Here is a 16,395-nt window from a genome sequence, read left to right on the forward strand (position 1 = left end):
TCTATACATGAGATTCTGCAATAAACACATTGCAACAAAGTTGATTTGATTAATACTATTTGGCCTCCCAATACATGTTCAGTGAGTTAATTGGGTAATATAACCACAAATAACTCCTAAAGATAACAGGGTGTTGCTATAAGTATACCTCAAAAGTTCTGGTGATTTGTCTTTCAGAAGTTCAAATCACCCTCTTAGAGCAGAATTTTGAGGTATCAGAGAAAAGTTATAGTAACTCTGAAAGAACTGGAAGGGAAATTCCACAGTAAATATGATTACACTCAGTAAAAATCATAACAGTAGTAGTCATATCCTTATATAGTGCTCAATCAAAATGGCAAAAATTGGATTGGGGTTAAAAGGAGGAAGAAATCTAACAGAAACTTCAGGTAACATATACCTATACAAGGAAATCAATGCATGTATATCAATCATCCACTTCAGCCTTGATCTCTTTTTGGAGGTCATCCTTATACTCCTCGAAAGTACCTGGGAAGGTTCTCACGGTCCCATTGTCGACCACCCAGATTTGACTCCTCTCCTCCTCCTCACACACACGCGAAATCAGCCGAGAATCATGACTAACAAGAACAACTCCACCTGTGAACTCATCCAGCGCATCTGCCAACGCATCAATACTCTGCATGTCTAAATGATTTGTAGGTTCATCCAACAATAAAATATGTGGCTTGGACATTGCGATTGAAGTAAATACCACTCGAGCTTTCTGACCCCCAGATAATTTGGTAATTGGGGTCAGATGATTATGACTAGGGAGCCCAAACTTGCCCAACTTTGCCCTGACAGCCTCTTGCTTACTCATTCCTTCTTGATCTGGATGGAGACGAAGAAGATACTGAACTGGTGTTTCATTCATTGTCAACAGATCTACAAAGTGCTGTGAGTATCTCCCAATCCTTAGCTTTTGGCTCTTCCTAGCCTCCCCCTCAGTTGGATACAGGTCCCCAGCAAGGAGATTGAGCAGAGTAGATTTCCCAGCTCCATTGGGTCCAACAATAGCAACACGGGTTCCCATATCAATCCCAACATCAACATCAGATAACCTAAAATCAGGTCGATTCGGATAACTGAAGCTAACTTCAATAAGCTGCAGAAGGGGAGGAGTAAGTTCAGTAGGCTCGGGGAAGTGAAACTCCACAGTGTAATCTCTCCATTTCCTTGGCGCCTCTGCCAGTGGCTCATCTTCATCAATTTTTCCCTTACCCTTGCTTTTAGACGCTTTTTTTTCCTGTGTAAACTTGGCCTTCTCCTGCACCTTCTTTTGCTGAACCTGATTGCCTGATCTTTTTGCAGCTTTCAATTGCTTGTCGTACTTTTCAAATTCTTTATTCTTCTCTTTACGACGCTGTTCATAGCCACTCTCAAAGTCGTCAAAATTTCCACGGTACATGTGAAGCTTCATATCATGAAGATGTATGATCTCATTGCAAACTGTATTGAGGAAATCCCTGTCATGGGAGACAACAATAAGAGTTTTTTTCCATCGGCATAGATACTCCTCTAGCCAAAGAACAGCTCTAAGGTCTAAATGATTGGTGGGTTCATCAAGTAACAGAAGTGTAGGCTGTATAAAAAGTGCCCTCGCCAGTGAGATCCTCATTCTCCATCCACCACTAAATGACTTAGTAGGACGAACCTGCATATCCTTGGTGAAACCAAGACCAGCAAGTATCTTAGATGCCTGAGCTTCAGCAGAATCTGCCCCAAGCAACTGAAGCTTCTCGTATAACTCAGCAAGCCTCTCTCCAGATTCATCTCCATCCAAATTTTCAGCATCACCAGCAGAAGATATATTTTGGAGAGTCGCGACCTCTTCTCGGAGCTTCACCAGCTCTTCGTTAGCTGAAACAACTGCCTCAAGTGCACTTCTGTCATCCCCGACTATTTCTTGTTCAACCAAAAGTACATCAATATTTTTGGGCACCGGAATCTTTCTCCAAGCGAGAAGCTTCAAAAGTGTGGACTTCCCCGTTCCATTTGGTCCAACCAGACCATACCTTTTCCCATGAGATATCTTTACAGTTGTGTTCTTTAGAAGCTCCTTTCCTCGAGCTGACACTGAAAAATTATCCACTGTTATATCCTTAACATTAGCATCAGCCTCATCTCCCCCATCAAGAACAGAAGCACGACTACCAATGACAACAGTGAAAGCATCATGATCATCCTTTAGAGCTTCCTGTTTGGCCAACTCAGCAGCCTGGAATGCCATCATTTCTTTCTTTTCTCGTTTTTTAATCTCTTTATCAGTCACAATACTTTCCCGCAATTTTGCCTCTGCTTCCGCCTGCAAGTTTAGACGTTTTAAGACAAGATCCTGCTCCTCCTCTCCATCAGAAACATAATCACCCTCTTCATCATCAGAGGGAGGGAGATCTATCCCATCAGTGTAGGATGAAACTTTAGGAGCTGCTTTTGGCTTGGGCTTATTAGAGGTAGATGTCTTATTTGGTTTATCAGGATTTGACTCCATGCTAGCCAGCACTGCTGAAACTGAGAGCTTCTTTCCAGCTTTAGGTGCTTCTTTTGTGCTTGCTTCATCGGACTTCTTCTTACCCATTGCAATAGCTAACTAAACAACCAAATAGCTGGAAGGAACGGAGTATAGATTGATAAGATGACCTAATCTAGATAAAGATAATAATAACCACAAATAAAGGCATGATTTCAAAATATTTTGTTTAGTCAATCACAACATTATGTTGGATATAGCAGTAAGCTATCAAATACGTGCTACAATGCATAATGATTGAAAACATTGCTCTTTAGCTTCTTAAAATTCCCTATTAACTAGGACAAGAGAACTTTAGTTAGCATTAGCAGCTTATTCGCTCCGTATACATAGTACTTTGGTTTCATCTCATATCAATTAAGCATACAGCCAAAAACACCCAACCCCAACTCATCATCCACGACCCCTTTCCGGCTTTCCCCTTAAGAGGGAATAGCATTAGGTACAAAATTCCTTTTTGAATTCATGTACTAAACAACTCGTTTAATAATCGATACATAGTCCGCCACCGTCTGAGTTACTTAACTGCTAGCTGATCCACTCAAACCCACCCACCTACAGTTCCTGAACTACACCTCCCCTTGTTAGGCTATCAAAATTAGTTATCGGATCGATTGTTACTCAAGCCAAATCTTTCAATTAGTTATCGGATCATCTAATCCACCTTCCCTCGCCACTAAATTTGTCAAAAAACATGAAAACTCATACACCAAGCTGTTTCTTTGGCCAATCAAACAATCATAAAACAGGTTAAGATAGAAAATAACTCAAATCTTACACTTAATTTCATAATTATACTGGATTAATTATTTAATTGCGAATCCATCTAAAATATTAGCTTAATCAAGTATCAGATTCGAGTAAATTTTAGCAGCTAAAAAAACAATCAAAAAATCTTAATCACAAAACCACCGCATCGACAATCAAATCATGAATCCAAACCAATACAATCGAGACATAGAGCGTAAAAAAAAATAAGGAAATAGAAAATTCGATCTCAAAATTATAGTTTGAAAAAGAAAGAGTAGAAAAGATGAATTACGCTACCTTAGAAGTTAGAAGAAGAAATAAGATGATAAAATTGCCGCCTTTACAATTGACTAGTGACTGAAGTTGTTGTGCGATTAGAGAGGAGAGAGAAAATAAAATGGAGATGAAAGGAGGTGGACGGCTGCTCTTGCGCCTTGCGGTGGTGTTGATTGTTAGCCCTAAAACTGGGGTGCGTGTGGTCGTGTGGACTGCCTGGATTTTGATTTTATGATATGTCCGCAAATTAGATCCAAAATTCCAACTCTTTCTAAAATAATAATAATAAATCACAAACGATACTAAAAGTGAAATTTATGAATAGTTTAAAATATCATGTAAGATGTAAAACAAATGTAGGAAGTAATTTTTTAAGTTTGGGTTTACTAGTTATTTTACTATATTTTATTGTCTCTACTCTCTACCATTTATTTTAATTTTTACATCATATATTTGCTCTTATTCTTTTTAATTATGCAGGGATAGGAATTTTGTCATTGATGTATTTTCATACTGACAATATAAAACAATTGTTAAGTAAAAATATAGTCTAAAATATCAATGTGAAACTTTTCCTCCAATTTGTTGGTGTGAAGATTTGGTCTTCACTTATTTCATATGGTAATATTCCAACCATAAATAAATTTCAATAATTCAACCATAATGTTATTGAAATTTGAACTTTTATTTGATATTCTTGATCTTCAAGAAAAAGTTATTATTTTTGTATACTTACTCTTGTAAACTAATAAACCATAACTCTCAAAGTGAGAGAAGATATAATTATCATATTGATAGAGAAATTCCTAACACAAGGATGGAAGGTAATTAAAATTAAATTTAAATCTTTATAAGCCTTTAAATTAAGGCGGCAAAAATGACAAGTTTTAGGGCTTTCCACCGGTACAATCGTGGAACCCCTACAAATTCACTAATGAATGCTATGATTTAACAGATAGGCTAGGGTTTAGACATTTTCTCTTATTCTCACTAGTAGAATAAATGTTATTTGCTGCGGTGATATTGCTGCGGTTTTACCTATATGCAGCAATATAACACGCAAAAAGAAAAGAAAAAATAGAAATGGACAATATAGCTCCGGTTCCCGCCCAAAACCGCAGCAATATTCAATAGTTCTTTTTTTGTTTCTGGTTTAATATGTTTGTAGATTTATGTTTTTTGATTTTCAGTTTTTTATTTTATTTAATATTTTTTTATATATACATAGTGTTGCTTTAGTTGGTGTTCATACGTTGTGTTCATCTTTACTGTGAACTGGAGAAATTTGAATTTGTTGTGTTTTGTTATTTTTAGCATTTTTATTTTTCAAGTTTGATGACAAAATGCAAAAAAAAAAAATTGCCAATATTAAGACATATTGCTGCGGGTTTCACTAAAAACCGCAGCAATATGTCGATTTTTTATTATTAATTATAGCATATTGATATAAATTAAATATATTGTTAATTAAAAAACAAAAAAGTAATATTGCTGCGGTTTCTGGCCCAGAACCGCAACAATATTACTTTTATTATTTTTAATTTATAATATTGCTGCGATTTTGGGCCAGAAACCGCAGCACTATTACGTGTTAACAAGATAAAAAATTATAATATTGCTGCGGTTTGACCTAAAAATCGTAGCAATATCTGTAGATATTGCTGCGGTTTAAAACCGCAGCAATATAATTAATACTTATTGCTGCCCCCTTAATTGTTGCGTGTCCAAAACCGCAGCAATATGTCACTTTTTAACCGCAGCAAATAGCATTTATACTACTAGTGTCTATATGTGTGTGTGCGCGTGTGTGTGCGCGTGTGTGTGCGCGTGTGTGTGCGCGCGCGTGTGTGCGTGCTTGCGCGTCTCCATGTGTGTGCGTGCGCGCATTCTTATATCTTTAAAATTCTATTTATTTTAACATTCTAAAATGTCACGCTAAATGCAGTGATCTAGCCTCTTTAAAGTATCCTTTTTATGTCGTAGATACTACTGTTTATACACCAAAGCATTTCCCGATTTTGCTTTCAAGAGAAAAGGAAAAAAAAAAACAATGTAGTTTGAGAGAGATCATTTATTGTTATCTTATAATTTAATTTTTATGTTATCTTGAATTCATACATGCTAATATAAATAAGAAAAATGTTGATTCTTATCTATGTTTTATACATAAAAAGGTGCCTTAACTTAGGGTGCGTTCTGTTCAACTTAAAAAAATAAGTTTAAGGTCCAATAAGTTCAGATAAGTTCAGATAAGTTGCAATAAGGTCTAATAAGGGCAATAAGTTCCAATAAGGCCTAATAAGGTCCAATAAGTTCCAAACAAGTGCAATAAGTTCCAATCAGGTGCAATAAGTTTCAATCAGGTCTAATAAGGTCCAATAAGTTCCAATCATGTCTAATAAGGTCCAATAAGGTCCAAATAGTCAATGTTTAATATACATTTGTATTATTGTCCATTATTTTGTTATTCATAATTTTATATCACTATTAGCTGATTATGTTATTATTAGAATTTTAATTAAAGTACCACAATGATTATATAGTATTATACTTGTATTAGTGTCTATTATTTTATTATTTATTTGTATTATGTCTATTATTTTATCATCTATTTGTATTATGTCTATTATTTTATTATTCATATTACTATTAGTTGATTATGTTATTATTAGAATTTTTTATTAAAGTACCGTAACGTATAGTATTATACTTGTATTATTGTCTATTACTCCATCCGTTTCCTAAAGATCTTCCCACTTACTGTTCCTACAGATACCAAGGAAAATCAAGTTGTGTGGGGCATGGTGTGAGTAAAGTAGGAGAGAGAAAGGGGTTAAGATAAATAAACAAATAAAAAGGTGTTAAAGTAGGAGAGAGAAAGGGAGTAAAATTGAATTAATAATGTAATGGTGGACCATATGATAGTGACATGAGAGGATAAATAGGGAAATTTGTTTTGCCAAATAAAGAATAAAGCAAAAGAGGGAAGATCTTTTGGAAACACCCTTAAACGGAAAGAGGGAAGATCTTTAGGAAACGGAGGGAGTATTTGATTATTCATATTACTATTAGGAGATTATATTATTATTAAATAATATTATAATCATGGTCAAATAATTAAGGTTAACAATAATAATAATTATAATTACAATATTTTGCAATTCGTCTTTAAATAACTAGAGATAACATGTTTTCGTTACTAATAACAATGAAAGATATAAATGCTATCAATTGATTGCTTCATTATCATCACTGGAGTATCTTTCTTCATCGGAGTATCTAAAAATGTCTCCAAAACAGTGAAACCTCAAGCAAGAAAACAATCAGAAACTATAAATGTCTCAAAAACAGTGAAACATCGAGCAAGTAAGACTTTGATTATAACTTACTTGCTTAGAGAATTGTTCTCAACCCGAAACCGCTCCTTGAATTATTATCGACCCGAAACTGCAACCCCAAAGAACACTATTTTCCTCTTAGCACGAAAAAAATCCGAGAGGTGTTGAAGGTGGATGAGTAAAAATTGATAGGTGATTATGATTGGTGACTTCGTGTTTGTGTCTCTAATGTAGTATTGGAGAAAAGCAAAAAAAAAGAAAAAATAGAAGGAAGAAATGAATGAAGCAATGTTGCAAAGCTACGGTGATTTTGAGCATTTTTTTCTCTTTCTTTTTGTTTTCTTTTTATCTTCTAGTACATTCACATAAATGAAAGGAGAAGAAAGGAGAAGAAATGAAGGAAGGAGTTAATGCTATCTACTTACCTTCACATTAATGAAAGTGAAATGAGAATTTTTTATATGTGCCAATTTTAATTTGTTAGCAATAAATGTTAATTAATTTTTGATTTTCTACTAGTGTTTTATAAAATCAAAACAAGACTATTAGATATATTAGTGGTGAAAGTTATATATAGGCAAATATATAAATAGTAAATTTTTTTGTTAATTTAATTATCATAAAAGATAATTAATAATCATTATTTTTTAAGGACGAATTATAATAATTATTACTCCATAAAAAATTTTGAGGGATAGTATTTACGTTAGTGGTAATATTTATGTTATTCATGGTCAATGTTTTTGTCTAATAAGGTCAAATAAGTTTCAATCAAGTCCAATAAGGTCTAATAAGTTTCAATCAGGTTCAATAAGGTCTAATAAGTTTCAATCAGGGCCAATAAGGTCTAATAAGTTTCAATAAGGTCAATAAGTTCCAATAAGTTCCAATCAGGTTCAATCAGGTCCAATAAGTTGAATCAGGTCCAATCGGGTTTAATAAGTTCCAATAAGTTCAGTTCAGGTTCAATAAGTTCAGTTCATATAAGGTCCAATAAGTTGAATAGAACGCACCATATACCCTCAATGTTCCAAAAATTCACCATATACCATTGAGTTTTCGAAAACGTTCACCAGATGCCCTTTTTCTAACTTCCGTTAACTCACCATTAGCGTTATTTACGATTTTACCATCAACAAGTCTAAACCTTAATTATAATCTTACCATAACTCTAATCTAACCCTAACCCTAACCCTAATTCTAAATCTAAACCCACCCCACCCAGCTTCTATTCCTAACCCTAACCCCTTGGCGCATCCTCCTCCACCCAACCCATCTCCCACCCCTCCCCTTCCCCCACCGCTGCAACACCCCTCCCCCTCTTTGTTCACCGTCGATTTCCCCCACCCCCCTCTTTGTTCACCACCGGCCTCCTCCACCCTCTCCTTGCAGCCCCCACTCCCTCTCCCCCGCAATCCCTTTTCCGTCACCAGACCAACTCCACCGTCACAGTCATCTTCTTCCTTCCCCTCCCTGTTGATTTTCCCTCAGTCGTCTTCTTCTCTAATGAAAAAATCAGCTATAGAATCCTTGAAAAGCAGACTATGCTCTCTCCTCTCACGGCAGCGGTGGCGGTTTGGTATGGTGCGGTGGTGGTGGTGATGCGGTGATGAGAGAGAAGAAGTTTGGTGCGGTGATGCGGTGGTGGCGGTGATGCGACGATGAGAGAGAAGAGGTTTGGTGTGGTGATGCGATGGTGGCGGTTTGAGGCTGGGCTGGACTGGACTGGGGTAGGAAGGGGGATGGTGGGGGTTGGGCTGACAGCGGATTAGGGTTTGGGGGTTAGGGTTTACATGTTAGGGTTATGGCTTAATGATGGCAAAATCATAAATAATTCTAACAGTGAGTTAACAGAAGTTAGAAAAAAGATATTTGGTGAACGTTTTCGAAAACTCAAGAGTATATGGTGAATGTTTTTTGAACATTGAAGGTATATGGTGAATATTTAATTTATCGGAAAAATTGCAACTAAAATAAAATTATGAGAGGAAAATAGTTGAACTGAACTAAGAGGTCGTTTGGTTCACCTCAAATTCCAATGAAATTTAGATTTCCTATGAAGTACAAATAAAGTAATTGTTTGGTATGCAAGAAATAGGAAATTTTTGGGAAATAAAATTTCCTAGGAAATGGAAATTCCTATGAAGTGTAGGAAATTAATCACCAACTCCTTTGATGATTATAAATTCTTGTGTCAATTACAAATTCCTATGCTTAACAAAACACCCAAAGCCACTTCCTAGGAAATATACAAGGGAATTTACTTCCTATGAAATAAGACTTTCATGAGGATTAAATTCCAAAAATAATCAAACGAGTTAAATTAAATTGAACTGAACTAAAACTGTGCAAGAAAACTTGCTCTATATTTGAACGAACACCCTTTATCCACGTGAGTACATGTCCATATTTCCCATCTCCACTCACCTAAAGTCTAAACTCTGTTGGGCAATTGGCAGTTTAGAGAGTGACAAATATGTCGGTCAAATCAACAATAACATAATTCAAATTTCAAAACACCCACTATTGTCGAAATAATTTTACCACAAAAACGACAAATTAGATATTTATGAAAAAAAAGCACCATCCTCAAAATATCAGATATTTTGTAGAAAGAAAGAATTTAAATGAGTCCAAAAGTCTGCATAAGTTAGGTGGTTACTAATCTTTCAACTTTATACAGTAATATCTTGTTGGTGACAAAAACAGTAAAGTCTGAAGTGTGCTCTAATATGAAAACACCACGTGGACAGAAAACGCCACCGACAGCAAAGAACCTCATTTATTCCGAATAAATTATTGACCACGTGGCCTTATTTCACTGGATTGTCGTCCATATGTTTTTTTAATTTTAATTTTTATTTTCTCTCTCCTCTCTACCTATAAAATAGCACCCCAGTAGACAGTAGTATTTCTTCCTTTTAGGAGACTTCTTCTTCTTCTGATTCTTAACATAGAAGCTAATTATAATTAATTATAATTAGAGAAGATAATTATCAGAATTTTCGAATTTCAGGGGATATTTAATCATAATAATAATTATTATTATCTTCATCCTCCTATTTTTTAAAAAAGGAAAAGAAAATCATTTGAATTATGGAGTTTTATCGGTTGGAGAAGACTATCATCATGCCTGTTAAGAGAGTTTGCCGTCGTCTTGCTGTTCGTTTTGGATTTCGTAAGCGTGGTAAGTTAATTTTTTTTTTTTGTTAATTTAAAATGATTTTTGTTCTTAATTATAAGTAATTACGCAATTTAATTTTTAGGGTTTGTGGAATTTTGGAGTATTAATTAATAATTAGTTAAGTTTTCATGTTCTCTTAATTAGATTTGCGGTTGGAGAAAATAAACTTTATTTTGTGATGTAAATTATGCATAAGAACAAGTAAAGTATAGTTGCAAAGATGTTAGATTTTGCTGGAGTAGGGTTTAACTACAGAAATTTGATGATTTTTGTTTATATATATGTTTAGTATTGTTAATTAGTTTTAGATATCACCTGTTTTTGATTTTTTTTTTGTTGTATAATACTTTAATTTGATCATGTATATATGCACTTATGCAGTATGAGTTTTTAGTTTAATGGTGATATACATGCACACCCTAATCATTTGCATAAAAAAAATTATCATCACAAATATCTGAATTATTCATATTATGATGGATTTGGTCATAGTTGGAATAGTAATACTTAAAACTAAAAAAATTGAGGAATTGGTTGAAATTAATTATATTGGCGATCTGCTCCGTGAATTCGTTACAAGCCGCTTATTTGTTAATACTACGGTTATCATGTAGGCAAATAAATCTTCCGCAATGTTTTTCCTTGCATAACATAACTCACTCTATGACCTAGTGATTCGGATTCAGGTGCTGTGAATGATAGGTCATAGCTTTAAATTTTCCATCTCCTTGTTCGTACTTTATAATGCCTTTGTGGCTCATATGGATTTTAAAAAAAAAGTTATGGGCCACAGGATGACATATAAGAAATTTGTGCGACTCTCATTGTGTCTATTATGGTCCAACCATTTTACTTTGAAATATCTTAAATTAAACCTTGCATGAGAGGGGCGTGTATGTTAATTGTTAAACTTACTTCAGAATGATAAATACCCCTGTACTTAATTACAACTTGACACTTTATTAAGATAAAATATGAAACTTGAGAGTATGCAAAATATAGAGATTTGTTTAAAGTGTGTTACGTGAGGACCTTAAATTGTAATATAGCATTTGAGGCTGAAATGAAAGTGTCAAGTTATAAAAAAAAATTTGTCAACTTGGTGATTATAAAAAAATATATACTACTGTTTCTTGCTGGCGCATGAAATGTTACTCTAGATCATGTAAGCATGCTCTTGTAATTTGTCTGGTAGTTTAATCTATGATTTCAGACTGATATTTTACCAGTTAAGAAGCAGCCAGACCATTAGAAAGCTGAAAATGACACTTAAACAACTTTTGTTGACTTTGCACTTAGTCATTTATGATTTATCTTGTGATTAATGTTTTTTTTCGAACAACCAAGGTATTAGGTATCCACCGTCAATAACAGTGATTAATCCCTTAGTTCCGGGTACTTCACTTACGGGGTGATTAATGTTAGTTTTTTTTATGTTAATTGCAAATATACACAACCTAGAATCTTTGATGTCTCTGAAGTGTTATGTGCTATACTTACATTAAAAAAATTGAATGATCGATTTTACGCGCTATTCATCTAATTATTGAATTGTTATGTAACAAATAAGAACGTTTATTGACTTAAATGTCCGAATAACCAAGGTACAAAAAGTAATGGTAGTAGCCTAGTAGGGGATGTCCGAGTAACTCGTTTCTTAAGTAAAAATAGTTGAACAAAAACTTATGACTTTGCTCACTTGATGTACATGCAGGTATATTGATGCTAACCCAAGAAGTGCAAGCTTGTGAATATGAAGATGTTAGAATTATGTGGGAGATGTTGAAGAAAACAGAGGCTACAAATGAAGTAACTCGCTCTCCATCCCCTAAATGGCTCAAGAACAAACGTCGCGTCCGAAACGCCTTTGCTTGGGCTAGGGGAACATGCCTTAGCAACAAGTTTTGGTAGATGAATGCTGTAATTGTTGCAAGCTTTGAATCGTTTCACCTCATGTTTGGCCACCAGCATTCCATATGTACATGAAAAATTGCTTGCCTTAATGGCTTGTGTATGATAAATTTGGCACCTCTCAGTGATTGGACAACTTAGTTCATTCTTAGAGGTACTTTGGTGCACCTTGGTCAAGAATTTATCGAAATCAATCTAGCTTACATATGATGTAGAATATGTAAGCTTATGTAATAATGTAATGTGTGCCACAAACACTTTGCATCGTGGATGCTAGCTTTTGTAAATACGCTTCCAGGTGAAATTTTCCCGTTTGGGGCTCATGTAAAACTGAAACTTGATCATGTACTTTGGGTAGTGTATGGATATGTGCTGTGATTGAGGAAGATTATCTCAAGTTTTTTTCTTGCAATGGTTGATCTACCATAGATAGAATTGTTCTTTTGGTTGTGGAAATACTTACATGAAGCAAATTTTGGCCCTGCTCTAAAATGCATTTGATTAGTTGGCTTGTGTAGTATTTCAATCTTCTTGTTGGAGGTCAAAATTGCATTTTACATTTTTTTTGGTCCCCTTTCGGAAATCTGTGGTAAGATGAAATTCTTCTAGGTTGTCCTCACACAAAACCACTCGAGGTTCAAGAAGTCCCAACCTCCCGACCCCAACAATATTGAAATGGAAAAACATAAAAGACTAATGCGACACCATGTATGAGTATTGGATATAACTTGCGCGAGCAATAACCATTGTACAAGTTTAATTGAAATATTCAAGTAAATATGCTCGTTATTGATTGACACTAAAGATGGCCAACAGTCCGGGCCAATCCAGCCCATCCAATCCAGCCCACCTCGTGGGGTGTGTGGGCCGGGCTTGCAAAAAGCCCGGTCCAGCCCAGCTCGAACCGTGAAATTGGTGGATAGACCGTGGGCCAGATTTCTTGAGCCCAGCCCACTAGAGCCCGCTACTAAAACCGCCCAGCCCGGACCACGAAACCGGTCCAGCCTAACCCATGAACCAGACCAGCCCAGTCCAAGTTATTATTGAATCAAATGATGTATATTTTAATCAAATTGTATATATTTTAATCAAATTGCATATATTATAATTCAATCAAATTTTAAAATAATGAAATTATTCATTAAAAATTGTATATATTTTTATTCATTTTAAAGATTTTATATAACAATAACGAATAATTTCAATGGAAATATCTCATGCCAGCCTGCTAGCCCGGTCCAGCCCACTAGACTCACGAACCGCCAGAACCGCTTCTCGAACCGTGAAAACCGATAACAGACCGGTGTGGGCCAAGACTTTTCAGCCTGCGGACCAGCCCATCCAACCCATGAATTTCACGGTCTGGTCCTGGGCCGTGAAATCTCAGCCCAGCCCGCGTCGGCCCACAATCCAGCCCGCACCAGTGGCCATCACTAATTGACACGTTGGGGAAAGACAATTGTGTCTATTAATCATCATGTGCCAATTTTGTGATACATGTTTGAATTTTGATGCACAACTAGTCATGCAAAAATTTAATTTTTTTTTTGTTTTTTAATAACTATTTGATCTTTTGTTAAAATTTTAAGAAAAGTGGAGATAGGAGGAAATTGGACCCCTTTGTCCAGTTAAGGCCTGTTTTGTCCTGTATAAAACAATTGAACTAAACTGATTGCAACTGAACTTAAATGATTGTAACTAAACTAAAATAAATTAAACTCAATTAAATTATAACTAATAGTAATGATAAAAATTTAGGAACTGAACTAAATTGAATTGAATTGAACTGAACTGATTTATGTCACGTGACCTGCACCGAGTTGGTGGCTGACTGGGCTTTTTCCTTGATCAAAGCAGATCAGCTCGCCTTCTTGTTATCAAAAAGTTGGTCGAATCGGGCGGTCCTTACCCCGGAACGTCGAATGAAATAAGTGGTCGGGAATTGAACTGGATCGAACTGAACTGAATCGAATTGAACTGAAAAGAAGTTTGGGAGAATAGGTCCTTAGGAGGGGATAGACTAATAAAATAGTTAAGAATAAAAAAGTAAAATAACATCAAAAACTAAGGGGTTGTTTGTTATCGTTTTTTGTTTTCAGTTTTCAATTTATTCATTGAAAACTAAAAACCAAAAATAGGAAACTAGAGAAAGTGGTTTTCACTTTTTAGTTGTCGATTTTCAGAATCATCATGTTCCCAATAAATTTGACTAATTTTCTATTCATTACAGGACATATCATATGACTTTGAAAATTAAAAAGCCAAAAAACAAAAAACTACAGTAATACCGAACGGGTCCTAAGCTACAAATAAAATTTGTTCGTGCAACTAAAAGAAAACCCAATTTGACAAATGGCGTAAGGAAAAAGAAAAAAAAAACAGGAGTAGATACGCTACATCACTACCAATTGGCGTATGCGCCCATTCATTTGAGTGATGGGGATTAACCATTAATGGTCGATAAGAGCACCATTCTTTAGTTCTCTGGGTGCACTGTATAAGCCTGGACCCAGGGCCGGCGTTTGGCAGGAGCGAAGTGATCGACCGTGCAGGGCCTCAGTTTGATAGGGGCCCCAAAAGCTCTGTCCTTATAATGTTTGTAACAATAATAAATCAAATAAAAGTGTATGGAGCAGTGGCGCGTTTTGGGCCTTAGTTATATGAGGTGAAGGGATCGAATCCTCGTAACTACGATTTAAATTTTGCACTCTGGTACTCTTTCGGTGAGTCTTTCCATGCGGATTTTAAGGCCTCTTTTTAAGAATCCGTACAGGGCCCCTAAAATCCTAGCCCCGACCCTGCCTGGACCAACCATTAATGATCAAAAAGAGCACAAATTGTATTATAGAGTGGGGAAATTTTGTTTATGTGGACATAACAGAAGTTTCCATGTTTTGATTTTCCAGCTATCTATGGTCAAAAAGAGCACGTATTATTGGAGAGGGATTTCTTGTTTATGTGAACATAACACTATAAGAGAAGTTTCCATGTTTTGAGTTTGAAACCGTCACCTAATAATTGTCGTTTACTTAAACTTTCAGTTCTCTTTTTGTAGCATAATTTTGTCTTCAATTATAGGATAGTGAAAGAAGTATACATATATTCTTTATATATATAAATTTAGTGAAAGATATATTAGTAATAATATCAAAGAAAACTGATGTGTTGGGTGTTAGAAAGACCAAATAAGCACCATATAATCAAACATTCTATCACTAGATATCACAAAACCTCTTATAAACACGATCTCAAAAGAGCAAAATTGGACTCAAAAGCATAATCGTAATGTTGATTATTATTTGGTGCATGTAAATGGTAAAGTACCAAGCATTGCTTAGTCGTGACTCGTGAGACTGCTCTCCTCTTTATATATTTTCTTTCCTAAAAAGCCAAGCATTACGACGTAGCCAAACTTGCCAACAAATAAAGACAACAAGCACATTACGAGGTATGACATAATTTTGATGGATAGTAATGGTAGTGATAAGATCTCTGTGTTTCATGTATTTTTCACTCTCTCTAGTGCAATAATTGTAGGAGTGATGTAGATGATAGTGGCGAAGTTTAAGAAAGTTTAAGATAGCACTCCCCTATTATATACTCTTCAAGCTAGCCATTTGAGTAGAGTCAATGACTCTATGAGCTAAGCTCATAAAGATTGGGCTTTCTCATACCCAAGTTCATGTAGTAGTAATAGTGCATGACATTTTGGGGGTGTTTGGTAAATGGCTTTTTGCCTGGCTTTTGACTTTTTAGTTTGGTCAAACAACCAAAAAATATGTTTGGTTTGTGGCTTTTTTGTTGGCTTTTAAGCCAGCTTTTCAGCCAAAAGCCAAAAGCCAAAAGCGACTTGGAGTAGCTTTTTCTCTTTGGCTGTTGGCTGTTTAATAATAAATTTACCAATATACCCTTATTATGGTAACCTAAAAAGTAAAAAAATCAAATGCCATTCCCAAGTTGGTTAAAGTCTTGAATGACGATACCCAAGTTGCCTAACTTTCTGGCAATTCCAATTAGTTGGACTTGTTGCAAATACTCCCTCTAAACTTTATTAGTTTACCTATTTCTTTGGAGCACATATACCGAGACACTAATCTGAACCTTACTATCTCCAATTTTCGATAAGTAAAAATTACAAAAAGTTGATATTTGAATAATACACATTGAGACGAATCCAACAAGATCTCACATGACTATATTTTTTCTTAAATACAAATGACAAGAAATAGTCAAAGTCATGTATGTAAATAGTATCAAAAGTCAAAACGGATAAACTAATAAAGACTAGAGCGAGTATTAGGTAAACTATCTACTGAGGTAGTCCCTGAGGTCTCGATAAATCTGCAGGATAGCCAGGATTACTATCTATATTCCGGGAGATTATAGTCTTACATCAACATCAA

General features: G+C 35.2%; 2 protein-coding genes across 2 annotated transcripts; one reads left to right on the forward strand and one right to left on the reverse strand.

Moving 5' to 3' along the window:
* Positions 1–247: 247 nt before the first annotated feature.
* Positions 248–3,794, reverse strand: LOC104894522 (ABC transporter F family member 4). Its single transcript, XM_010680776.4, has 2 exons — positions 3,581–3,794; positions 248–2,609 (listed from the first exon to the last, which is right to left on the reverse strand). Exon 2 carries the CDS (start codon positions 2,579–2,581, stop codon positions 428–430), a length of 2,154 nt encoding a protein of 717 aa, XP_010679078.2. The 5' UTR covers positions 2,582–2,609; positions 3,581–3,794; the 3' UTR covers positions 248–427.
* Positions 3,795–9,806: 6,012 nt separating this feature from the next.
* Positions 9,807–12,404, forward strand: LOC104894524 (hypothetical protein). Its single transcript, XM_010680777.4, has 2 exons — positions 9,807–10,084; positions 11,796–12,404. The coding sequence occupies exons 1-2, from the start codon at positions 9,994–9,996 to the stop codon at positions 11,990–11,992; spliced, it is 288 nt and encodes a 95-aa protein (XP_010679079.2). The 5' UTR covers positions 9,807–9,993; the 3' UTR covers positions 11,993–12,404.
* Positions 12,405–16,395: the final 3,991 nt, after the last annotated feature.

The sequence above is a fragment of the Beta vulgaris genome, chromosome 5 (assembly GCF_026745355.1).
Source record: "Beta vulgaris subsp. vulgaris cultivar EL10 chromosome 5, EL10.2, whole genome shotgun sequence".
Lineage (NCBI taxonomy): Eukaryota > Viridiplantae > Streptophyta > Magnoliopsida > Caryophyllales > Amaranthaceae > Beta > Beta vulgaris.